General features: G+C 40.4%; 1 protein-coding gene across 3 annotated transcripts in view; it reads right to left on the reverse strand.

The window, feature by feature from the left end:
* Positions 1-27,176, reverse strand: part of macrod1 (mono-ADP ribosylhydrolase 1) — a 135,345-nt gene that overhangs the window by 35,588 nt on the left and 72,581 nt on the right. For all 3 annotated transcript variants that reach the window (XR_009395302.1, XM_059345606.1, XM_059345607.1), the window contains exons 4-5: positions 23,368-23,397; positions 9,347-9,463 (exon numbers count right to left, since the gene is read on the reverse strand). Coding sequence is in view for 2 of the 3 variants with exons in the window: in XM_059345606.1 (XP_059201589.1) it covers positions 9,347-9,463; positions 23,368-23,397 (147 nt within the window). In the remaining variant the exon portion in view is untranslated. The remainder of the gene's footprint in view (positions 1-9,346; positions 9,464-23,367; positions 23,398-27,176) is intronic.

Genomic DNA, 27,176 nt, shown 5'->3' on the forward strand with positions numbered 1-27,176 from the left:
TCAAAAATCTTCAAAATTGAGGATGTACACCTTCGTGTCATGCACAAGCCACATACGAAACCTTAGGTCAGTCTGACTAACGGTCAGAGAGATATGCCCTAAACACACATCCACACACACACACAGACGCTTCTTGCTTTTATAGATAGATATTAATGAACTTATGATCTATTTATTAAATTATCTTCATTTTTATTAAAATTACAATAGTTGAGAGTAGTGGGTTAGGGTTAGAACTTGAAATACAAGGGAGAAAAATATTTAAATACTGAATCAAATGAACACAGGTTGGTGTGTTAAATTTAGTTTTATGATGCTAATAATGGAGATCATTTTTGGTGGAATAAAATTGGTCTGTCACCTCTTCCACTTCTCTGAAGCCTACCTGATAACATTTTTCCATTAAATATAATAAATGTATGTGTTAGGGGCTGTACTGAATAGTTTTCAAGCTTTGAAGTTTAATTTATAACGCTGACATTCAAATTCTAAATCAATATTCTCTACAGCTGTTTTTGCTTGTCTTTTCATTATGTTTAAACACTGTATGATAGTACAGTTGCAGATAAATATCAGGCTACAGTATTATAATTAGTATTATAACATCCAAAAGTCCAAATTTATCAAAAAAGATAGATGTAGTCATTTCTAATATTCACATATATGTATCTAACAAAATATTCTGTTTTGATCCATATTTGTTGGCATTGAAAAAAAATGAAACAATTCCCTGCGCTCTTTTCTCTCCCACTTGCTTCACACAAAGGGAGGTTTGCACCTTGATCAACGGGTGGAAGAAGCAATCTAACAGCACCATGAACTACATTTATACACAAAAAACTATTAAGGTTATTCACAGGTGGTTGATTCAATAAAAAATATGAATCACTTTATTCACCTGATTGAGGGTTTTGTTAAAGGATTTAATCAGATATTTGAAGCATCATTCAAAAATCTAAATAGAAGCTTTAAATGTAAAGAAAATGGCATTCAGTAAATCATCTGAATGTGTAAAAACGATCATTTAAATTAAGGTGGAGAGTGTACAAAAGCTTCTTACTTTCTCTGGAAAGTGACTGTGGCGTTTTCCATCAGTCTCAACTAAAACTCTTCCAACAGTGTTTTTCTTTAGTTGTCCTCCAGCAGCCCCTCTCCTCACAAGGAGCAACGGTATGTCCTCGGAGGTTTTATCCTCTTTTCCCCCTGAGAACACTTTAGTTTTTGTCAGATTGATTAGAATAAAATACGTACAAAGAAGCTTCTTTCATCAACATGAAAAAAAACATTCTGACCTACTTATAACACAGAAGCTGGTAACTAACAGATGGCATTAAGACACATTATTAAAAACATACTGCTGCTGCACTTGTTATAATAAGGCCCGATCACAGAATACGATCTTTTTCACACACACACACACACACACACACACACACACACACACACACACACAATAATAACAATAACAAACAGGCTGAACCACATAATGAAAGGGAACAAAGTGAAGGTAAAAATAAGAGACAGGTGAGACAAGGAAGGGAAACAGTAAGTAACACAGGAGCAGAGAAGAAAAGTAAATTGGTACTTGAGTGCAGCTCAAACTGTATTCATCACACACCTGATTTGCTATGAAAATTTACCCTGCACAGAGACTATCCACCCTGAAAAACTACCTCATAAGTTGCTCATTACAACCCATGTTTACAGTACATTTATTCCACGGATTGTAGATAGTAAATAATGGACATAGTCACCATGACGTCACCCTTTGGTTTGTGGGCTGCCGTTTGAAGCATCAAGTTTGGCATTACGGGCTGGGGAGGCGTGAGGACGGGTGTGTCTATAATTAAACTGTTAATGCTTAAACAAAATGTACGTTAGTTACTGGAAAATGTAACAGCCGACTCCTTGGAGTGTCTTTTAGTAAAAGCAACACTGAGCAAGACATTTTTACATTAACAAGATGCTCAAATAAACTTTCATGAAATGAAAACACACGGTGAAAGGGTCAAGTTATAAAACAAAAACAGAGTAAAAAAGTTCACGGCTATTTAGATGTACACAGTGCCGTGGATATGCATTGTTTTGCTTATCCTGATGACAGTCCCCGTGTTAGCCATCTGTCAATCAATTGTAGCCAATCATAAGCTTCTTTATCTTCTATTTTCTTCTAAATGGGACCATTATATACGCAATTAACATACTGTCTTGAAGAAGACTTGAAACTAGCGATTGAGAACATAATGTTGCCACAAGGATTTTTTTCTGAGGTAATAAATTAAGTGAGAAGTCGTCTCATTTTGTATTGAGAAAGATAGACCCGTAGGTTGCTGCCTCGGTTGGCTGTAGTAACTTTCACCGGAGAGATCATTTGTTATTTTAAGTTACATATATGATTCAACTCTGCAAGGCTACATTATGATCCACAACACATTTCGTCCACCTCACCTCCAACCTGACAATTGACCCTCACAGCTTTTAACATCAAGTTGCTTCGGCAGCAGACTTTCTTGGAATAGCTACAATTACCAGTGCATTTCTTTTTGGAGGAATAACTACTAACCGTATTCTAGTTTATCCTAGTAGGGGCTCATTCAGTGAACGTATGAGGGAGGAGGAACAAATAACATATGTGGTCGTGTAGTTTGGAGGGCTCGCTCGTTGTGTGTGTCCTCTTTATCCTAAGTGGGCGTCACACTGCTGAGAGTCTTAACAGAACTTGACTGAGTGCCATCCGGTGACAACCGCCCCGGCTTTTCTTTTTGTCTGCCATTCCAGCCTTTTTCCTGCCAATTGTCATTAGCCTTCTTTTTGGCTCTGACCCCTCTCACCATTCTTACCTGGGAGGCCACGAGTCGCTGCTCCTGCTTTTCATACTCAACGGCCATCCATCCATCCGTCCATCCTCTCCCCTCCCCTTTCTCTGCCTCTCTCTCTCTCTTCTCATTCCTCCATCTGTCCCTCGCCTTTCTTTATCTGCCTTTAAAGCAGGAGGCAGGAAAAAGGCTAGCTGGTCCTTTGTGTGCTCGGCCTCAGTTTGTGCTCAGCCAGGCGGATACAGCTCTTAAATCCAGGCCCGGGCCTTTGGCACAAAAGGTCTTGTAAAGGCCCCTACGGCTCTCCCTATCTTTTTCCACCTTTCTCTGAAAAAGGCAGAGCAGCAGTTATTCTAAACAGGAGGACAGGAGTAGAAGGAGAAGGGGGGAACAAGATGCCGATGCTGAAAGGAGCGGACATAATTCTCTTCATCAGAGAGCAGCGGCAAAGACATTCTCGACTCCAACTCTCTTTCCCTAAGCTAAGCAACACTAGAGCTTTTTTTTTTATCCCTTTTTCTCCTTCAAGGCGAATGAATTAACTGAATGAATTAACACCAGGGCTGCTGTGATCATCATCATCATCATCATCACGCTCCTCCTCATCAGCAGCAGCAGCTTTGGCGAAGCTTTTTAACACCTAGAAGGATCACACTGCTGACGCCGAGGCAGGAAGAAGCAAAGATGTCGACAACCTTGTCAAAAAAAAGGGGGGGAAAGGAAAAAAAAACTCCCCCAACTAGCAAGGTATCACAGTCTGAGTGCTACAGTCTTTAGCCCAGAGCCTTGTCAAGTCTCTTGGCACTACTAAAGAAACCTTACTGCTGATGATGATAGGAACAGAGGGGGAGGGAGGGAGGAAGTGAGATGGGGAGAGGATGGGAGCGAGATACACGGGAGAAAGACGAAGGCGAAGGAGTGAGGAAGAGAAAAAAGAGAGAAGGTGAAGAGGTAGATAGGTGAGGAAGAGGATGAGAAGAACAGAAGGAAATAAGGTGTTTAAGTTGATCACGACGGGCAGAAACACCACGTCTTCAAAGAAAGGGAAACAGACAGGAGAGAGCGACAGGGCGACAGACGAAGCAGAGAGATGGAGGTCTTGGAGGAGAGGAAGAGGGGGAGTCCGGGGGAGCTGCAGTGAGGATTTTAATTAGCGGTAATTGGCCACCGAGGGAACAGAAACTGGGAGATGGGAGGCAGGAGAGGGAAGAGAGAGGAGCATAACAGCCAGTTTTTGACAGAGTGATATCTCTTTTGCTTTGTACCTCTCCATTTCCTTCAGCACTTTTTCTATCTGGGCCTTTCCATCTCCATCTTGTTTTCCCCCCATCTTTTTCCACCTCCAACTGTGAAACTCCTGCTTACTCCCCAAACAGTATCCTTCACTCTCTACCAATTTTCCCCTAAATACAAGACACTGCAAACACACAGTATTTGGAACAACATTAAAGCAATGTGTGCAATTATGATGAAAAGCTTTGCACACTTTACTCAGCTACAGGATCATCTTAAAATGCACTCAATTGGGATTTTCTTTGGCTGAAATCTATAAAAAAGATGTGAGAACAGTATGTCTGACCAAAAGTTTACCTGCAGAGGAAAAGTGACTGTCATTTTGGTATTTGTGGAACAGCTTCTTATCTATTCCATGTTTTATTCACGACAGTATTTTAAGGAATCTCAAAGCTACTATAATCAATATTTTAATATCTACAGTGAATCACATACTTTAATTGAGAATTGAACTGCAAAGAATTGATGAATCTCTTGGTTATCACCTATTAAATAATAAGCAGACTATTTTTTATAATCGATTAATAGATTCAGGCTGTTCTAATAAGCAATTTGATTTCCTTTAAAAGTCATGCTTTGGAATTCAAAGGTAAACCATGAAATGTTGCCCGCTGACCAAACAAAGTAAGGTTAAAAGCCACTTGGGTTGCCTACCTGACAGGCAGGATGGAAAGAGTTGAACCAAATGAAGAGATTAGTTTTTGCCCTGTTTTTGGAAGTTATGTCTAGAAGTAGTTTAACTGTTCTTTTCCCCAAACCTTAGGAGAGTTACATTTTATAATATTAACGTGTTTAAAACTGACATTGTGAAGTTTAAGACACGTCGTGGGTTGTTGATTTTGTAGGACACCATACAGATCGTGCAACAAAAGTTTTCATAAGGAACGATACAAACTCCTTCATTAGAATATGCAAAAAAAGAAGTAAAAATGATCTGATTCCAGCCATTTAAATGTAAAGTGTATTTAGTTTTTCTATGCCTCTGTGACAGCAGATGGAATATCCTTGAGTTGTAGATAAATCAGGACATTGGAGGTGGTCAGCTTTGGCTCCGGAAACAGTGGTGGAACGGCACAAGAGATTTAAATCAGAGCTGAGAGAATGGATATTGCTCTCTTGGACCTTTTTTAAAGCAAAAACTGCAACTGCAAATAATGTATCTGTTTTTTCACTTGGAAAACTATCGAGCTACGGAGCCGACTGCCTACTCTACTCTTATACTTCTGATTGTGCTCTGTATTGGTTCAGTTCATCACCAGAATACAGTGAGAATTAAGGACCGTCAAGATCTGACGTCACTGAAGCCAAGAGCTGCCTTTACTGGACCTGCAGTAAATGGTGATTATGGTTCAGAACTCATGTTGTCTCTCTTTCATTCTCTTCAGACCCGCCCCCGGCTCCTTACCTCCCCAGTGGGGCACGCTGTTGTATCTCTGTGTGTTTGGCGAGGGAGCGAGGGCCGGCTGGGGAACAAGCGAGCGGGGTTACTGTGTTTATCGGTACACAGGTGAGCTCTGGGGCGCTGGGTTGTCTGGACAACAATCTCGGCCCACACTCCCCAGTCTGGCAACCACAAAACACACACGAGCGCACACCTACACATGTGCACATGGAACACTGCTGGCTCACAAGTGAGAAACATGCTTATTTTCCTAATCAAGTCGTCCTAATTACAGCTGCTCATATGTCTCAAAGCTGACAGATTGCTGATTTAACTGCCTTTAAGTTTTGGTTAATATGTGAATTTAGGCAGGGCCTGCTTCAAATTTTCCAGCTGTCATTTGTCAACACCCCTAAATTGCATGTGACTCTTGCTAAACAGCAGCAGTAGTGTGCCATGCGCTCCGGGTGTTGCTAGGTTACGCCACTAGGATGCTGCTGGCTAAGTGGCTGCAGGATCATCGACGGACACTCTGCATGGAGGGCTGACAGCAGGTCCTCTGGACCATTTGGCAACTTGTGAGTCAGACGCTCTTTAAATCCCACATCTGGTGGCAAGCCGGTACAAATCAAGATCAAAGTGTTGACTCCGAGATTGGACCAGTCCCTCAACCTCCCTGCATCCCTCCTGTCAAGTTTCATTTTCATTTCTTCTTTCTTTTCCACGGCGGAGCTTTGCCTTTACACAGTCCGCTGCCTGCTTTGTTATCACTCCTTTGCTTTCTCTGTCTTGTTGCTGTCTCGCCTCTCTCCCTCCTGCTGAGAGGTAATCAAGCCCTGTTGTGAGTGTTTAAGCATTGGAGTAGACGCAGGTTGAAATATTCTCGGGACTTAATATTTTGTCTGGGAGGAGAGAGCCTGTTTCCGTACCACATGCTGGGCAAACACCCACACACCCAGTTAGTCAGTCAGTGAGTCAGAAAGATCGTCAGTCACACAGATCTCTTGTCGACAGGTAAGAGAGTGATAGGACTTGACAGGCAGCCCGCACTGTGTACACTGTAATGCAACACAGACACAAGTAAACACAGCATGCACGTGCACTCTACCAGACTGTGCGCTCAAGTGTATCAACATGACACAAATACACGTGCACACATGTGACAAGCAGCATCAGCATCCACTCACACGTATACAAATATTACATGGACAAAGTTAACAAAAGGAGAGCAGGCAGTGTAAGAACTCATCTCCCTACTAATTCCCTCCTGTCTTCAGCTCCCTTCACATCCGTCCCCTCCCCCCACGCTGCTTCATTTTATTTTTATTTCTTTTACCGCTCTTCCCACTCCCTCCTTATCTATCTCTTCTACTCCTGCTCTCCATTCTGCCTTGAGCTCGCCTTTATCATCGCTTCTCTTTCCCTTTTTTTCTCTCCGTCTTTCACTGTGAACTTAAACTCTCCGTGGAACCATAAGCTGATATCACACAGACTCAGTGTTCCTTTAATCTCGCTCTCTCTCACACACACACACGCTGACACACACACACCTAGGTGGTCATTATATTATACAAAGCTTGGCGCGAACATTATTGCAATAACTATTGGTTTCATGCTGTGTATGCGCCATTACAGTGGTCGGCAATATCATGGTTAGCTCCTGACAAATCATCATGTTTAAATTGAGGAGGAGGGGGGAGGAAACTGTGTGTGTGTCATGTCTTAGCGTGGGAACACTTTGAACTGTGCAACACTTTTTGAGATAAGTGATATTCTGCATGCAACTGATTTCAAGACTTTTATGATGGATAATCCGTCATGTTACATGTTGCATCACATTTATTTCGCATTTTACTCATGTGACATTGCCGGACATTTGGAAAAAGGTTCAAGATTGATGCAGCAGAATCACAGATATTGTCTTTTATATTCCACACATTCTTCTTCCTTGTCAAAACCTGGCGACTACATCACCCACAATGCAACTTAATCAGCGATAGTTGGGTCAGAGATCGGGTGTGTTGTGCTTGTAGTAGCTCATACAGCCTTGAGCTGTTAACCTCAAGCAGAGATAAGGAGCGACTACAGAGGTCTCACTTCTTTAAACTCCACACCGCCAATTTTTTTCCCATTTTATATCTTGCAGTCTCCAACCCCAACTGACTCTAGCGACATCACTTGAGGCAGTTGACCATTTACACAGTGTCCTCTCTGAAGCCACAAAAGGTTTTATAAAACTTTTTTCATTTATGCAGAAACACACCTATAGACCTTCATGAAGAGACTTTGATGTGTAAAACTGGTGGCGTTGCTCATAAAGAAAACTTGTCTCATTGACAAGTTAAAGGTACAGTTGATCATGTACATGTTTTTCCACTTACCAGTAGAGCTATTTGTCAGTCTAGAATGTTTGTGTGAGTCTTAGAGATGTCTACGTTCTCCTAAATCTGATGGAGTTAGATGGCACATATCTTGTGTTACTCGAACAGAAATTACTCAAGATAAAGAGCCGTTTCATGTAGGAACTATTTTCTTACTGTCGAACTACACCCATCCATCAGCGCAGAAAGACTTGTGCATTTACTCATGGACGAGAGGTGTAAACATTAAGACATTTCTCCTCAGATGAGCTATAGCCTTGGCTAGCTCAGGTAAGCTGGCAGTATTGAACTCTTCCTTTTCCTCAGTGATACGGTTGGCAAGTGTAATTCGTTAGAAAGAAAACAGTTCCTGTGTGAAACTGTTTATAACAAGGTTTGTCGCCTATCTTGAGTAAAACTGTCATTTCACAATGCAGAGCTGTTAAAGTTAAATATCAGATAGTGGTTAGCCTCACAGCAAGAGGATTTGGAGTTCGACTTCAGCTTGTGGCTCTTCTGTGTGGAGTTTGCATGTTCTCCCTGTGTCAGCGTGGGTTCTCCCCGGGTACTCCGGCTTCCTCCCACAGTGCAAAAAAACATGCAGCTTGGTTTAAAATGGTGACACTAAATTGCCCATAGGAGTAAATGAGAGTGTGAACGGTTGTCTGTCTCTATATGTGTCAGCCCTGCATTTGTAACGAGAAACCCAGATCTGTTAAATTGGGCAATATGTTAATGGAGTCTGGAAAGTAGTACAGCAGTCATTGAAAACTCTCCGTCCAATGGGACAGTTTTTGGACTAGAAACACTATTTTAGCCGATTTTTAGTGGGTAAGAACCCTGCATACACTCTGTAATGTTGATGTGAAAGGGGACTTATAGTTGATTGAAGCCTTGCTTTCAAGATGTCTCTCAGTGTCTAGAAACAAGAGAAGACTGCAGTTATAATTTTGTAGTTTTCAGAGTGTAGTCACTGTTGTTCAGTTCTTCCTCTTAACGTCTCCATCGAGCGGCGAGGCTCTCCCCGCAGTCACATGTTGTGTTTTAGACATCAGGGAAGCCGGAGGAGAATCTTTTTTTTTCAGAACTAAAACACCTAGAAAAGCTTTCCTGTCATGTTGAATCTTCAGTTTCGTCACATTATACACGGCGCCATGGAGGACCACTTAATAATTGAGAGCCATTTACTTTGCTATAAATAGAACGCAGTAAGTGACATTATTGTGGATACCAAGATGAGTTTCTGCTGGTGGTTGAGTTTGGGCTGGAAAGGAAAACTGATCTACTTTAAGTAGAAAGAAAAGCCGTTCAATTAAGACATTGCTGCTCCTGTTGCATGCGTAGAAAGCAGACATGCCTTATTTTATGTTTTTATGTTTTTCTTCATTCATTAGATTGTCTTCCGTTTATTCATCTCAAGGAAAATCAACTATTTTAAGAACAACACCCTTCATCACACTTTCCCACACATTCACGACTGGAAGCTTTGTACTCACACTTTGCTGGGAGGCCGTAGCCACAACTGATCTTGGACTCCCCAGTCTCACAGCCGTGGAGGGAAGCACACTCCTTTTTTAGCAGCGGACCTGCAGCGCGGTGAATCGCTCCGTCCACTGGAGAGGAGAGGACAGGAGATTCAGAGAGTTGGCCTACTTATGTGAATCCTCTGCAATCTCACGACTTACAGGGGGGAAATGTTTGAAGTCCTGCAGACACATTTACAGGTGTCAAAGCTTAGTGCTGAAAGGACCGGGATAATGTTGGTATTAGTAGTTGAATTTCACATCTTCTGCAGGTTGCACAACTTTTCACCCAAAAACCTGCTCCTTTTTTTTCCTTCTCCTTTAAGTCAAAGCATCTGTCTCTCTGTGCGTCAGTCTATTTAATGAATTTTAGGGCCACTGCCTTAGTTAATTACTCCATTTAATGTGTTATTAAGGACTCAGCTGACTTTGACTTTTTGGTCAATTAGTCTTTATTAATTACATTTTCATAAATCTGTATCCATCTTTGATCCACACCACATCTAAAGACCGTGACTGTGTTCATTTCCAGGAGGGCAATGATGCAGGAAAAGCAATTTTACAGCCCTGCCAATTACCACTTTCAGTCACAATCTTTGCAACCCTTGCATTTTGACACATTTCTTCAAAGTTAATATTTAAAACGTCTCAATCTCAATAGATTTATCAATACGGTTCTTAGCATTATGGACCCAAGAAAGTAGCATTTAATGAAATAACACTTTCTCACATACACAAATCAAGATAAAACAGGAAAAACAGATGTGAATTAGAGATGCATAAATCCGATTTTTCATACTGGGACCAGGGGTTTAGGGTGTGGAAGTGACTGGGTTCGTTCTTTTTTGGGTAATCTGGCTTGACTTAAATATTGCTTTTCTAACTCGGTAAAACTAAATATAACAAAATAAATATATCAATCAATCAATCAAACTTCATTTATATAGCGCTTTTCATACATAAAAATGCAACACAAAGTGCTTTACAAAAAATAAGAATAAAAACAGACAATAAAAATGACAAAACCCACCCCTCCCTCCCCCACATACACATCTGTAAGTATACATACACAAACATGCACACACACACTCATTTAGTCATGCATGCACACAAACACACACTCAGACTCACACACAGCACATATTGATATATGGAATTGTTATTTATTATTAAAATAAGAAATAATGCAAAAAAACTACATTTCAAGTGTAAACCTTTTTAACACAGAAAGAAATTCCTTATTCCTGGAATTAAATTTCAAATATAAAATGTGTATTAACATAGCTCTGCATTGATTAAATCGGCCACATTGTCACCGACACCAAGTCCAACAATTTTATTTAGTATCGGCCTGATATCTGATATCAGTATCGGAGCATCCATAATTTAAATGCTACAATGCAAAACAACAAAAGAACAGGATTAGTTTATTATCTTAAACAAAGCCAAGTTTATAATTCATGATGAAATTACATTACCTTTTGATCAAGACATTAAGAAAAACACACAGTACATATTCTGGTGAGGAGCACGCTGGCAGGTTGACTTCAAAAGAAGGGAAGAAAAGCTGCACATTTATAATTCAGATTAAATCTTTTTTCATTGAAATTTAAAAACAATTGAAAAATAGATCAATGTTTTTGTAAGTAAGGTGCACTGAAATGTAGAATTAAAAATATTTGACACTAAACATGAGGTTTGTCAATCATCTAGACTATAAAGAAACAAAAGTTTAGACTGCAACTTCACCAGGGAAATATTTTCTCTGCATTTTAGGCTTTAATATGAAACTTTAGTGTAGAGACGACGACCTTAAAGACGCAAAATATTCACACTGAATGTATCTGCACTGACAACATATTTTCCAACCTAGACAACATCTATGCCTAACAGCCAAAAATGATTCATGCTTTTTTTTTTGTTATCTTTGTGCATTTAAAGCATGTGGGTAAGGTTAGGCAAAAGATCATCTTGGTTGATGCACAATATATATATAGTATATATTCACCTTCACAAGCTCTCCTGAACCTTAACAGAAGAACATTCACATCCTGAGTCATGCATACTAATGAGCTTTGTAGTTCAAATGATGGTCCTGACCAGTGCACTACAAGCTGAATGCAGAACATAACTGGAGTGCTTCCTACATTTGAACACAACTTTTGCAACAGTTTACGTGGATCAAGCTGTGATTGACAGCACCAGGCATGCCAGTCGGAGTTTGATGACCCGTCAAATACTTTTACCCTCCCATAGTTTCCTCTTGTTTTAATGATGACCATTGTTACAGTTTAAGAGAGCTGATGTTTAAGCTTAACTGGTGACTCAGCTGAATGTGCCGTTGCTGCTCTTACTGATTGGCAGCTGTTGAAAACACAAACATAACATGTAAGTGTCCTTGTAAAAACCTTAAATTTCACTTATATCCAATTTGAAATACATACCAATTTGTGTATATTATCAACGTCAACACTAAATGTAAGTTATTACGAGCAATCATGGATGTTTTCTGCCTGAAGTCAGAAGTTAAAGTCAGCCTCTGACGTTAGCAGTTCGTGGTTTTAGACCATAAAAGAGTTGGTGCTACTCTGGAACCAGTTTTACTGGCCGAGAGCCGGTTCTTTGGTTCTCAAATTCGAAGAACTGGTTCTGGCACCCGCTCTGGACCGGCCGTATGTGTACACATTAAAATTCACCATGGCAGTCATTTCAGGCAAAAAATGATCGCCAAAGCATCGACAGCTAGATATGCATTTCAAATTGATTCAAACCATCGTCGATTGACAATTCAATCGACCATCGGCTCAAGCCTAAAAAATACCCGCCAGGTCTGAAAAAACATTAGCAATGAATATAAAATAGCACATCTAGTTGATCAAGTTTTAATCTGTGTGAACTGAACTTTAAGCTCTTGTGAGTAGGAAGAAATGACATATATGGTCATGTGGGTTGGAGGACTTGTAACATAAGGTTATAAACCTGTAATTTTCTAAAAAATGATAGTCTAACAGCTACAGTGTGCCAGTAGCGTCAACATCACCAGCATTTGTAGCCTGCTATGATCGCGTCTCAAGACAAAAGAAGTCTTTGTTTTGAAATAATTCAGAGCTCTATTGTAAAAGCCTGGCATCAATAATTCACAATTAACTAAAAATAAAACACATCTGTCAGTAAATGAGTTTGACAAAGAGCTGCGAAACTCGTCAGCACTCTGTGAAAATAGTACAGTAACACCCGTCCATATGTCACAGCTCAGCGTGTTGGCCTGCAGCTCTTATCTCTGTCCGCCTGTATACAGACCAGCTGTTACAGCGGTGTGTTTCGCTGAACTGAGTAGCTCCAGGCGGGGGTCTTGTGTTATCTGAACGTTATTGTGTTAAGTTGGCATATCGCATGCCGTGCTGAGCTGTAGTGTGCCATGTCATGCTGTGCCATGTTGAACTGGGCCACACTGTGAGCTGAGCACAAGTGTGAGGTTGTGAAAGGCGAGCTCTGAACACTGGCTACCTCCTCAGGGCGCACAGAAACAAGCTCAGATACCACGCACACACTTTGTGTGTGTGTCTACGTGCACCCAAAATACTGCTGGTGTGTGCACATCCTTGTCAAAGCACATGCCACCGTGCACAGATGTATTTGTGTGTGCATTTGTGTGCATGTGGCGTGTGAAGAGTCCTTGAGGTGACACACACACATACTGCATGCACTAACTTTAAAGAAGCCCAACTCTGAAAAGAGAACAAGTGTGATAAGACGGAGAGATGGAAGAGAGAAGGAGGGAGGAAGGGAGGGGAATAAGGGAGAGAGCAGCAGATGTAAAAATAGTCTGGAGGGAGATAAGGAAGCAGGCAAGAAAAACAGAATAAAAAGAAAATGGAACTGAAACGTAAACCAACAATACCTTTTGTATTGTTTCATGCATCATGTTTGACAGGTACATGAATGTGTACAGTATGTGTGTGTGGGTGTGTTTCTGCATGTGTGTGTTTAATGGTAAAAACTAGCCTTTTCCCCACAGTCTATACGAGAGGACTGCACAGCCTTGAGCTGATGCTTTTTGACCTGCTCAGACCCACACATCCACATTGCGTGGTTGCAGATTCACACAAAATTAAGCCTATACACACACGTGCACATGCGCGAGCGCACGCACACACACACACACACACACAAGAGCACATATGCATGTGTGCAAATATGGCAAAACGCCAAGATTAAGTAACACGTGTCTTTGCTTAGAAAAGCTGTTTGGAAGATGGTTAATTTAGGAGTTTGATGACATCACTGAGAACATGTGACTATAAAGGATGGCCAGCCGCTGATCAATGCATGTTACCACAACATGGTGTTGTTTTTCCAGATTTATCATTTCACTGAAACATTATTTGGGTTACAGTAGGTACATTCTTTTTGGAGATTTTCTTTTGGCTTTTTTTCTTTATTTGATTGTAGATGGACAGGCAGGGGGAAGACAGAGGATGGGGGGATGCAGCAAAGGGCCACAAGCTGGAATTGAACCCTCCTCCAAATTAAACAACAAAATCTAAGCTTTTAGGTTTAGGCACAATAAGAATTGATAACGATAAAAAGATCATAGCTTAGGTTAAAATAAAAATGTTAACTGGTACTTGTTCATGTTGTCTTGATATGTTCCTATCAAAGTTTCAAATAATATTGCAGCAAAAACCTCAGGTTTCCCACTGTTTTGAACGCTTTGGTTCTCAGCTGGAAGTGGCAACAGTTTGTGATAAATGTCTGTATGTGGAGCATCTCAGAAAGGGCAGAATGTGACATAATAAGTTGTTATTTGAACATTCAAGCAAGTTTTATTAACCTGAAAATGATCATCATAGGTCCCCTTTAAGGTTTCGCGATATTTGTCTTAATGGTGACAATTACAAAAATGTGGTTACGATTTGGAAACTAGTTTGGTCATGGTTTTTAAAAGCAGCTGACTTGCTGGTGGTTGGAAACAAACAGTTGTTCTCCATGTTAAAGGCCTTCACCATCCATCAACCCTGACCTCCTACCATGAAGATATATATATATATATATATATATATATATATTAGAGAATTGGATACAGCGCCTAATAATGGCACCAGATTTATATCTATGAAAGTTGCTCAAACTGAAAATCTTCTGCAGGTTTCCTCACGCTTTTGCTTTTTTGCATTTACTATGCATTTTAATAGCAGTACCCTGTTCTGCTACTACTTTTTATAAGCTTGGCAGATAATAAATACAGGATGAAGAACTATTATTGGCCCTTACACCGAACAGTGTCGAGTGCCAGTGGGGGTGCTCGTTATCAACTTGTAATGGTTTAGGCAAAATAAAGGTGAATAAAAGGTATCACAAAACACCCTTAGTGAACACTAAATGTACTTGTCCTGTTACTGATCTGTCATTTGTTGTCTGTTTTACATCTGTTGTTTGTCTCTTTTATATGATTTTTATATTTATTGTCTGTTTTAACTTGTTCTTATTTTAAGTCTGTTGCTTGTCCTTTTTGTGAATTTTTTTTGCTGCTGTCTCGGCCATGACTCCCTTAAAATAAGGGATTCTGTATCAAAGTGAGAAACATCCATTAATGTTAAATAAAAAATGAAACAAAGATACAGGTATAAGTAAAAATACTTATACCTGTATCTTTATTTTATTTGTAGTTCATTTCATTTTATTTATTTTAGTTTATTTTTTGCCTTTCTTTCTATATATCATTCATTCTATGTGAAGTATTTAATTACTTCTGCTGTCATGTATGTTCTCTGTTTTGTGTCTGTTTAAAAATGAATAAAATATTGGTTAAAAAAAAAAATGAAACAATAAAACAAAATACTACATAAAAATGGCTCATCAGTCATGCTCTGTTCCTGTGCACTTGCTCCCTACACACACTCTGTTGCTCTCTAATACCAACACCTTCCCACTTTGTTCCATCACTCTTACTACGTCGGTTAGAATCTGTCACTTGAATGTAAATATGTGTAATTTTGAGGCACTTGCGGAAACTAATGTTCTTCTTGGGAGGACAATCTCAGATAAACATAGACACATCACTGTCGTGTCCTTCATGTCATTTCAGATGGCGCACAACTCCTTAATGCAGCCAACACATCCTGTCCTTTTAGCTGCAGATAACGTCATTTTGACTGCACACTACCCCTGATCGCTCTTTGTGTATTCAGCTGAAGAAGCCTTTGTTTTTCCTCATGTTTAAGTAAGATTTCTCCTTGTCAAATGGAGATGAGAAGAGAGGGGACAGAATAAGCCACTCTTCCTCTCTCTCTCTCTCTCTGGAGACTGCCTGAACCTGGCGGAGCTGGGTTAATAAATATCCATACACCTATTCTGTCTCACCGTGACTCTCACCTCTCTAATAAAAAGCCTGTCCTTCTAACTACATTCACTGAAGAAAGCCCATGTTAGCTTTCTTTCAGACTGTGGTAACTTCTGGCTCTGTGGGAGCCGGTGTAATAGCTCAGCATGAGCACCGCACGCCACTGAGTAGATTCCGAGACTGTTCTGTCACTTCAATGTGGTCAGAAATATGAAGGGGGATTTCATAAGCAGAGGGGGGTGAAAATGAAAGATGCTTTTGAAGTGAAGCTCCACCAGCAATACTCCTTCATCTCAGGCAAATAGGCAGGTGTATTAGTATGCTCCCCAGTTTGGCAATATTATCTATTATTTCTACAGAACGATATCAGCCGAGTACCTTTTGTAGCACTGCAAAGGGAAAAATAACTGAGTTAAAAGCTATTTTTCTTCATGAAATATTTAATTCCTTGAAATGAGTAAAAGGGAGAAAATTAAGAATTGCTCTGCATTTATTTATGCAAAGTCACACACATCTGTTATTTGTGGACATCGTCTCTGATGATGAAAAGAGTGTTTTGAGGTGGTCAGTCCACCACAGACTGAAAAATCTCATTGGATTGCCACTGAGGTCATTACAGACATTCATGGTTCCCAGAGGATGAACTGTCAAACCTTTTGTGATCTCTAACTTCTCACTGGTTTAGAACATACTTTTTTATGACTGAAGAACTAATCACTTTCCTATCAGCAGTTAAGTGCTAATAGCAAATGTTTGCAATCTTAAAAGCTAAACTACACTAAACACACTGATGCTTCCTTTAACAAACACTCTCTGGACACTTTTTGGTAGACCTATGCAAATACTCCCCCAGGGAATTTTGAATGTCAAACACACAGTTTTTATGCACCAATTTGTGCCTTCTCTGCATTCATTTATGCCGCAAATGTCATGGTACTTCCTGTGTGTTGATTCTTATTCTTTCTCTCAATTTAAAGTTGCTTTTGAGATTGCAGAGCCTTTTGCAACCACCTGCTTTACAGGAAACATGGTGGTATCTCAGTGACTCATTGTAGCAGTTTGTCAAAATAAAAGTACTCAGCTACAGATATTTCTTCTTGTCTAAATTGCCAATACTTTTATATTTCTAGTTAATACTGATTGTTTCTATTTATTGTTATTTTATTGATACTTCTTTCTTTTTTTGCTGTACACTTTTTGCTATTGTTACACTGAGAATGTCCCCATTGTGGGACTAATAAAGGAATATTTAATATCTAATCTAATGAGTCAAACCTAAACAGTCTTAATCACTTTAAGAAAGGTCATATGTATTTCTATTTCAATTTATTATAATGTGAAATTAAAGTGAAAAGTGAGGTAAACTTCTACACGTCAACTTACATGAAAGGTAAGTTGTGGGTTTTTTGCAGTCTGTTTATTAAGCCACACTGACTCAAGCTTTAGGGTTGAGGGAGCGCCATGTTCAGACTTTGTCATGTGTGCAGAGAAAGCTTATTTAACATATATAATTACTGAACACTTTTTCACGAAGGAATGACTTCAAAGCTTCCTCTTATTTGATCTGACATTTGTTTGGGCAGCATGAGAACATGTTGGCAAACCAACATGTTTAAGAATTTAGGTACAATTATATTCATGACTTTTCATTGTCATACGAACCTAAAAATCGAAAAAAATCGTATTGTAACTCACTCTCACTCCCACCTGCGTGTGTGAGAGGATGGAGGAATGTTGCGCTGCTGGCATTAGATCTGCTGACTGACAGCAGTATGGGAATAAATTATATGACATAATAATATAATAATAGGTTCATGTAGATTTCCTGCTTTCCCTCTAAATAACTGGCGCAAGTCACTTTGTAGAAATAAAGTCGCTAAGAGGATCAAATAAGTCGGCAAGTCAATCGAGAAAGCTGCCAAGTTGGCAACACTGTGTGTGTGTGTGTGTGTGTGTGTGTGTGTGTGTGTGTGTGCCAGGTGTCCGAGTGTTGAGGGGGCGGGATAGCCACGTTTGCCATAAAATAATCAGTGATGGTATGAGCTCATAATTCTTATTCGCATTAAATATTTGGCAGTAAAAAAGACTTGCCGCTGATCAAAAGTAGCCCTGAAATTTGTATGTACATTGTATATATGAAGGTATGTATCATGCTGCCCTCATAGGAAATCTATTTCCCTTTGGTGATGATAAAGTCAAACTCATATTGGCTCAATGTATATATATGTATATACATGTGTTTGGGAATTGATGCATCCTTCACTTTGACAGTAGAGACCGGGGAAGCCCTAACCAAATTAGCATCGTTGCAGTGTCAAAGGATACTTGTTTATACTCCACTGACTCCGTCGCATGCAAATGGAGTACCCGAACTACTCAACAATCAGACATAATTGGCTACACCTAATGCCACCAACAGACATCAACAGATTATAATGAATTAGTCATGAATTTAATTTATATTACTAGGCACCAAAAAAATCTTTTAGGAAGTGTCAAACTAATTTCCATATAAAAAAACCCAGCATTCATTATTTAGCCTTCATTACCATACAAAATATCACATCAACGTTTACTGCCACTGAAGCCCGGCCTTCCAGGGAATACGAGATGGGACGGAGATATAAAAAAACACAACGGGGAGACTCACACAGAGACAGAGAACGACGAGACGGGGGATTGAAGAGCACAGTCGGACAAAGAGAAATGGGTTTGGAAGAGGATCAAGTGTAAAAAAAGGGTGTGTAGGTGAAGTGAATGAGGGAGGCTAAAAACAAAAGGGGAAGAGATGAATGGTACGCAGGGGTTCGCGGAGTAGAAAGAATAAAAAGGACGCTGTGGATGGATGGATGGATGCAGAAAGGGGGTAGAAATGAGTGTTTTGGCTTCTGTAGACCAGCAAGCAGCCAGCGAAGCAGGCGACTGACCAGTTTAGGTGTTATCATGCCTCCCTCACAGGCTCTGTATTGACTGACTCTGGGGGAGAGAGGGAGGGCGGGAGCCAGGGAAGTAGGGGGACCGGGAAGTGATAATTGGCGATATGCTTACCTGGCGAGGAGCCCGCAACCCCCAGCAGGGGCACACAAACAAACACTGACGCACACACAATGCCTGCAATGTTATATGCCAGGACAAGCTTCACCCCCACCACCCGCCCTGACAAACACATCCACGCACACAGGGAAAAGCACACACACACAGGTAGATTGACATTAGAGTAAAACCAATCCTGAGGTCTCTCCTATGGAATACTAATATGGCTGCCCTTGCCAGCTGACCTCTTATAGGCCAAACAGGCTGTCCGTCAAACTAATGGGGCGGAACGCTGGCATATTGCTTTCCCACAATCCCTCAGCAAAGCCAGGACACTCATTTACTTCAGTCAGCTTGTTGCCAAGGCAACATTTAGGATGGGTCTGGTGGTGGATGCACGCACACACATGCACGCTGCTCACACACACACACACCAGTAAATATATACTTAAACATGCAGCAACCTGTTAAATGCTGCTATGAACTTGTCCACGTAAACAGTGAGCGTTGCGGTGAAACGGATTTATGTATGCAGCTGAGACACTGACAGCACTGTCTGTATGTGAAGGTGCACTAAGTGCTCTTTGCCTCAAGACTCATCTCCGCGCCCCAAAACCAATCTTCTGCTCTCTCCTTTTATTCACAATACATGCTCTCGCTTCTGAAAGGCAAGCAGACAAGCCTGTCCTCCGCCTGCATTTATTCTCCTCATCCAGACAAGGAAAGAGCAGAGACACGCAGGGAGCACGGCCGAGAGACTTCCAGAGCAGGGTATCAAACCTCATCCTCGTTCTGGAGGATTGATTATAGATGTCAGCACACACAAAGTCAGCGCTGCTAGAAAATCCACTGCGAGAGAGGATTTTGTTCTTCGTCTTTTCCTTTTTTTTACCCCCTCCAAATTAAAAAAAAGTAAGTGGATGAAATTTTAATTGGGATCGCGCTCATCTTTTGTGTGCTGTGTCCGGATGTCTTAGGACACCTAAACCAATCTTCATGGCTGGTTCACATCCTGTGCACGCTGTCCCCCCAGACCAGAAGGCTCCCTGATACCAGCTGTCTGTGTCTGACTTTGTGTCTCTGTTTGATCTGCAAGTTGTTATTTTTACAAAGACAGCACAACATTGTGTTGCTGATTTCAACTGGTAAAATCGAATATTACAGTATAAATGAAAACAGAAACCTTACTGTAGATGTCCAGGACCAGATTCTTGTTAACCCTTGGCCTCTAGCTACAGTCTCTGTGTGTATGTCTGTCATTCAACTTTCCGATAACTGTTTATCTGGCTGAACTTCACACTTGGAGGGTGTATTGCTGAATACCCAAGGAAGTGCAGTGTCAAATGTGAGCCCTTGAGATCTAAAGGAATTATTTATTAGGAGTCTACTGGGTTATGTATACACTGTGTAGTATATTGAGAGGGGACCAGTATTAGCTGTTACACCACTGAATGGCATGCTGGGTACAGTTCGCTCTCTGTCGCATGCTACAGAACATTCAAGCACAGATGAAGAGAGAGACCGCAGATATAACATTGTGGCAAACTTGAATATTTCAAGAGATGTAACTTTAGAATACTTTATTCATGGAAATAGCCTGGTCCCAAATAGCTAACTGTCAGCAAATAAACTGGTCTCACCTCAAAAATGACCCCATAGGTCATATACAGGCAACCCATATTTACGTTTAAGACTGTCCTCCCCCTTTAGTAATTATGAATGACGGCGAGGCTGATTATTAAACCCTAAACCCTAAACTTAGATCAGTGGTTTTCTAGCCTAAATTCAACGAAAATGCAGACTTTTTGTTACAACCACTAACCTTACATGTATGTTTTTATGACACTCAAACCGCTCATATGGGTCATTATGGGTGGTATTGACAAGCAACCTATTCTGTCGTTTAGGTTGGAGATCTTTTTGTGGCAAACAATGTGTGTATTTTAAGCATTTCTCTTGAATGCATCTATTTCCTGGCAGGCATTAGATTCCATAACTTGGCTCTAAATGGAAAAGGATGTTGCCGTTTTCAACCTTGAAGATTGTTTATTGTGGGTTGAAATGTGTGGAAAAAAGTTCACCTTGTCATCCCCGTAGACCGTTTACTTTTTAAGAAGGTTTATGACATTTCTGTGCACGCCCCAAATCTGTAGAAAAACACTTCAATGCAGCGCACATCTCAATGGTACATTACTGACATATGGTGACCTAGAAGAAGAACCAAACACAGACTTCAAAGTAGGAGTACTTCCAAAATCAAACTAACATACACTGTATTAAATAGATAGATGTATAGATAGATGTATAGATAGATGTATAAATGTATAGATGTATAAATGTATAAATGTATAGATAGATAGATAGATAGATAGATAGATAGATAGATAGATAGATAGATAGATAGATAGATAGATAGATAGATAGATAGATAGATAGATAGATAGATAGATAGATAGATAGATAGATAGATAGATAGATAGATAGATAGATAGATAGATAGATAGATAGATAGATAGATAGATAGATAGATAGATAGACCGACCATCACAAGACGCTCCCTTATTCAGGTTTTTCCTTTTATTTGTCATACATTTATATAAAGCTCATGGTAACTGTCTGGCTGACTGAACCTCCAATCATCATCTGGGATTTCATTTCTATTTGGAAAAATCAATCAAAGCAGTGAAACGTTGAAATAGCAGATAAGCTCTGGAATAAATGAGCAACTGCAGCCAGTGGACATAAAAAAACATTAATTTCCTGCCCTTGAGTTTGTTGTTGATGCGCCGCCGGAGCTCAGCACCTCTCCAGATTGAAGAAAACAATGTCGGCAGGTGTGCGTTTGATCTAACTGAATGACATTTATCCAGGTACCCTTGAGAGTGAGTAGTAAAGCACTGTAAAGACCTTTTGTTGCTTCACCTCTGATGAAAAAAACTGCTCTCTAAAGATGAATGGATGAATGCTTGGTTACCCTGTGCAGAGTGTGATGTCGGGCGCATGGAGATGTATATCACATTATTTTTGTGTATTTTTTCCACTCTGCTCTTGGATCTGTCTATTTTCTATTGGACCTTGGTTGCTTTTGTCTCTCTTGTCTTCCCGCTCTAACCATCATCTCCCTCCCGTCTCTCTTGTTTGTGTTCCATTCTTCCCCTTGTCTCTACGCTTACCTCTCTCTCTAATTAACACCTACTGTAGCCTCTATCTGCCTTAGCAAACCCCCAAGGATGGAGCTGGAAAAAGAGGCAGCGAGAGGAAAATAAATACAATGAGAAAGAGATGAGAGAAATCAACTGAGCAAGAGAGAAGCTGGTAAAGAGTGACGGAAAGAAACTGATAAGAAAAAAAAACACTGATGCAGATGGCGGTTGTTGAATATGTAGCCTCCTTCATCCCGGTGTAGGACATTTTTAGATTAAAACAGATGCTGTGGTTAAATTAAGTAAAATTTAATATAACTAAACTAATGTAAACATGCTTTTCATGGGCACAAATGCACAGGGTCTGACGCATACATATATCCAGGGCCTCTCTAGAAACCATCTGTCTTTGTAGAGCCATCAGAGACTTGAGGACGACATCAAACGATAATGTGGATCTCGAGCTGCTTGACTGCATGTCATGTGTGTGCTTCTGTGTGTGTGTGAAGTCCATTTTTATGGCTCGAGGCTCAGCTGGTGTATATGAGTAAGGGTGGAGCCCCTGTGTGTGTGTGTGTGTGTGTGTGTGTGTGTGTGTGTGTGTGTAGACGCTAAGGACTTACTGCCTCAACAGAACCCTTCAGGCAAGCAAATGCACTTTTTGGAGGCAAGTAAATGCACTGCTGCAAACTCACATACAAATGCACACACACACATACAGGTGTGCCACTAGACATGTCACCATGGAGACTGGAAAGCCAAAGCATGTGCACGCACACTCATATACACACGTGCATACAAATTGGGAGGTTAAAAACTGCAGTGCGAGCGAGCTGGTCTCAAAGGCTAAAGCTGTTTGCCCAAATGAAGAAAACGAAAACAACCACAGGCAAACGCAGCAGCACGCAAATTTACAAGCATTAGCAAACACACACACAAACACACACAGGTGGAAAGGAGTGTGTACATGTTTTAGTGGATGCGGCTGCCGCATTAGCTGTACAGATTTATTACAAGTATCGATTAGGCGTGGACGTCCAATATCACGCGCACGCAGCAAAGCACTGAGTCAACAATACACTGAAAAATGACTGTTTATATCCACAGCACTCCACACCCATAAATTATGAACTATCGACTTTGCACCTGCGCTCACACATAAACACACAAAAACACGGGCAGACAGACACACACAGCACAGCATGCAAACGCACCTTGAACACCTGCCACAACAAAGAGCTACCTGAAGAGCTCGCAGAACACAAAGTAAAATACAGACACGCCACATATACGACACAATCTCTCTTTGGCTATTACATTGCACTGCATCATTTGCTTAAAAGAACAGCATTTTAAATCATTTGGTGTCCAAAGAGGACTAGAGCTGTACTATTAATAACAACTGATGCCTACAAGTATCTTGGCAAGCAAACACAAACACACACATCCACCGGATCAGACAGGTTGTGACTTACCTCCACCGCCGCCGAGCAGAGTCTTGTTGGCTGCAAGAGAGACAAGAAAGAAAAAAAAATCAGAAAACAAACATGCCCAGCAACAACAAATCAACTGGTGGAAAATTCTAATAATTTTATTGATAATCTGTTGGCAAATGAAAACATCACCTTGGGGTCTTAGATCTCTTTTCGTTTTTTATTTATTAAATAATCAACAGCTTTATCAATAATGAAAAATAAATGCAACCCAGATAACAACTTATACAAAATGCATTACTGACCAGAGCTGAATTCAAGGTTACATCTTTGGTTGTGGTTGCTCGTTTGCAGCACAGAAATCCCTTTTTCATTCCTTCTACTCTTTTAACTCTGCACTATACCTTGACCTTTCACCTCAGTGTTAAAAAACAAAGCCAATAACACCTCATCACTGTATTTATTAACAGCTAAGTTCAGAACATTTCTTCATTTGCAATGTTGCTTGTGTGGGTGTGATGTTCACAAGCTCTCCAAAGACTTAATCAAGTTTTACATCTAATTGGGTGAACTTTTGAGTACCAGAATAACTTTTGCTTCTATTTACTTGCTGGAGTGAAAAATGTCTCCACATTTGTCCTTCAGAACATAATTTGTTGTCGGTGTCAGCATTTCTCAACAAGAGTGGTTCTCAATCCAAGTCCTCAGGGCTCACAGTGCTGCTGGGTCTGCCAACCAGCGAGTTAATTGCATTCACCTGGCATTGCAGGTGTAACTCAGTCCCTGATTAGATGGTAGAATGAGAACCAGCAGGCTCTGCGTCCCGTCAATGAGGACTGAGAAGAATTGCACAATCAGAACGAGTTGCTTCACAGCCTGCGAAGCTAATGAATAAACTCATGCTGAGGCTGCGGTCCAAAGGAAAATAAACAAATCTGTGAGAAGAAGCAGGCAGGCAATGTTTTAATTCGTCCTTAAGTTCTGAAAAAAGTCAATCATACGGCGACTTTCTACCTGGATAACAAGGAGGTGACTGTAGCAGCTTAAATGCAGTCACAATATAATGAGCTCCTTATCCAGCATGGAGAGTCGAGAATTAATGCTACTAGCCTGGCTGACCACTGTGTCCCAAATCATTACCTTCCCTACTTGAATCAAGTCACTGCACATGTTTAAAGAGTGTAAATTGCTGGCAGGGTTTTCAGGCTGGCTGCGGCTGCTCCTGACATATGCGATATCCAAGTGTTTTTCTCACCCGCATATCCATAAACGTGTAGAGTCAGCAGTGCTAGCCTGGGGACATCTACAGCACTTTCACAAAAACTCAAACCTGACCATAAACTCATAAAAATCCTGTTTTCCAACGATTTCCCTGCTTGTGGATGAAATTTCGGTTGCTGCGATCATGTTAGGAAAATCTGATAAGCACATAATCTCTCTGCAAGGGACAGTTACAAAGTTAAGTCAGAACACACAGGGGACGTCTCTCGTTTTAGTTACTCTGTGCCAGCAGTCATTTTGCCAATTGGGTACGCACTCTGATAGTGTATCAGGCAAGTTTAAAGAGGGAAGCAGAGAGGCTAAATCCCACAGCCGTCTTTCTCTCTCAAGAATCCTCCGCTCTTCAACATTTCCACCATCCCCCACTGCCTCGTTAATGGAAATCCCACTTAATTTAAGCTTTTTAACACACTATACTTCTCCGTATATGTCTCACTAACATCTCCCAAAGTGAATATATCCACTCTCTAATTTGAAAATGTGCAGCTCCATACAGCACTGCATAGGAAAGGAGGAAGTTATTTAATGTGATAGACAGTGAGAGGCTATTTCAGGTGCACAGCTTGTTTTAAACGCTGACAGATCTTAAGGTGAGCTCAAATAAAACTCATTCGGATGTAAAATCCCAGACAAATAAAATGTCTCCATTAAGTCCTATTCATCCTCTGCTGATTAGCTGCAGGCTGTACGTTAGAGTCATATCACACACTGGCTCTTGCTAATACATGTCCATGTTGACTAACATGCCCAAGGCCATTTAAGTACAACTGAGTGGTGAAAGGTTTCTTATTTAAAGAAGAACAAATGTGCCTGAAGGAGAGACGATGTAGCTCTGACATGGATCAAAACCGCAGTTACCACAGAGCTGCTGCTATTTGTAAATCAATCACTGCTAAAATCCTTTCTCACATCTTACGAACTAGTGATTTACCTTATTGGTTTGTACCATTAAAACTTAAGAAATATCTGAGCTATTAGGATTTAAGTAATGTGTAATTCAGTTGCTCAGAAACATTTGTCTGATGAAAGTAATGAAGCATTCAAATAGTAACAGTAGCATCAAAACGCTGTGATATAACTGCAAGAAATAACCGTTTCAGTGGGCAGAACAATGTAATTAATTAAACTGTCAGACCTTTGTTCATGTATGCATTATGCATGTATGTGTTTTATTTATATCTGCGAAGAAAGAGACATATATGTGTTTTAGAGTTCGACTATGTAATAAGTCCAGTTTATCAGTGTAGATTGTTTCGGCGTGAGCTGTGTTCAACAGATTTGCTGTGAAGATGTCTGACTTCTTTTGAATATAATTCGACTATATAGCACTTTTGATAGTTGTGCTCAATGCATTAAATAATACATTTAAAAAAATTCAACACTAATGTCTCTTTCAAGAAGTCATGACCCTGTAACTCAAGATAATACAAAACCTTATTGAGTGCATTTTCATGTAGAAAGATTTTCTCTTTTCTTTGTCGTATAGTTCCAACAAGAACACATGACCTATAGTTCTGGCTGTTCGCAACAAAGTCTGTGGATTATCTCCAATAACCGGGTCATGGTTTCTGGAAAGATACATTGCTGTAAAGTTCTTCAAATGTATTGCGCACCACGCACAAAGAGCCATCTATAGTTTTTATTAATTAAATAGGCAGACATCTCTCTGGCTGTTATCTCCAGCATTCATACCAAAACAATCTTCATTGATAAATAGCAACACAGCTAAAAGAGAAGATATGTATTTTTGATTTTGGGGTGAATTAACCGTTTAAGTAAGATCTAGTTTTTGTGTAAGAAGCTATTTCAATCTAGCAATGTTTAAATTTCTACTTAGGTTCAAGCCTAGTTACAACCTTTTACGATGTAGATCTGGTGCAGCTGACTCCAGATGCATGCTGGGAGTGTTTGGCTCTCTTTTTCGGCTCCACATGTCACCAGCGAGGGGGTGGAAAATGTTTTTATTTAACACCCTTTACAATTTTACCTCCAACACTCTATTTAACAGTTTAACATTCTCACTGAGTATTTTGAGCAGATGACAGATGTCATATGGGACCAGCGGTTGCCTCGCACTCAGTGAAGAGACTAAAAGGTTGTCACAGTTGGACCAGGTGGATAAATCCTGGCCAGGAAAACAGCACTAAGGGGTTCCTCCAGTGCACTTTAAATGAAAAATATGCCTGTGGATGCTTTTACTCTTATGTGCCAGTTTATGATGTAAAATGCATTTCAGGACTTATCTTGTGAACATTTTTTTTTACCCGCCTTTCTGCCTCATGCCTCGTCTACATTTATGTCAGTTGATGTCCGACATTTCCCATAATGTCATAGTAATAAAGCCCCGAGAACACTCACACAGTGACAGTGAAACTCAAAACACAACATGTTTTATGGCTATATTGCCTTCTGGATTACTGAGGCTGCCATCAGTATAGAAATCTGTATCTCCGCTCCTCTGCAATGGATTTCTCCCAGTAAAACTGATGAACGTTGCTGCAAAACGGTGTGTAAAGAGAAGTCCCTGTCTTTCCGTCTGAGGGACTGACACCAAAGTCTGGCGGTAACTG

This window comes from Centropristis striata, chromosome 12 (genome assembly GCF_030273125.1).
Source record: "Centropristis striata isolate RG_2023a ecotype Rhode Island chromosome 12, C.striata_1.0, whole genome shotgun sequence".
NCBI lineage: Eukaryota > Metazoa > Chordata > Actinopteri > Perciformes > Serranidae > Centropristis > Centropristis striata.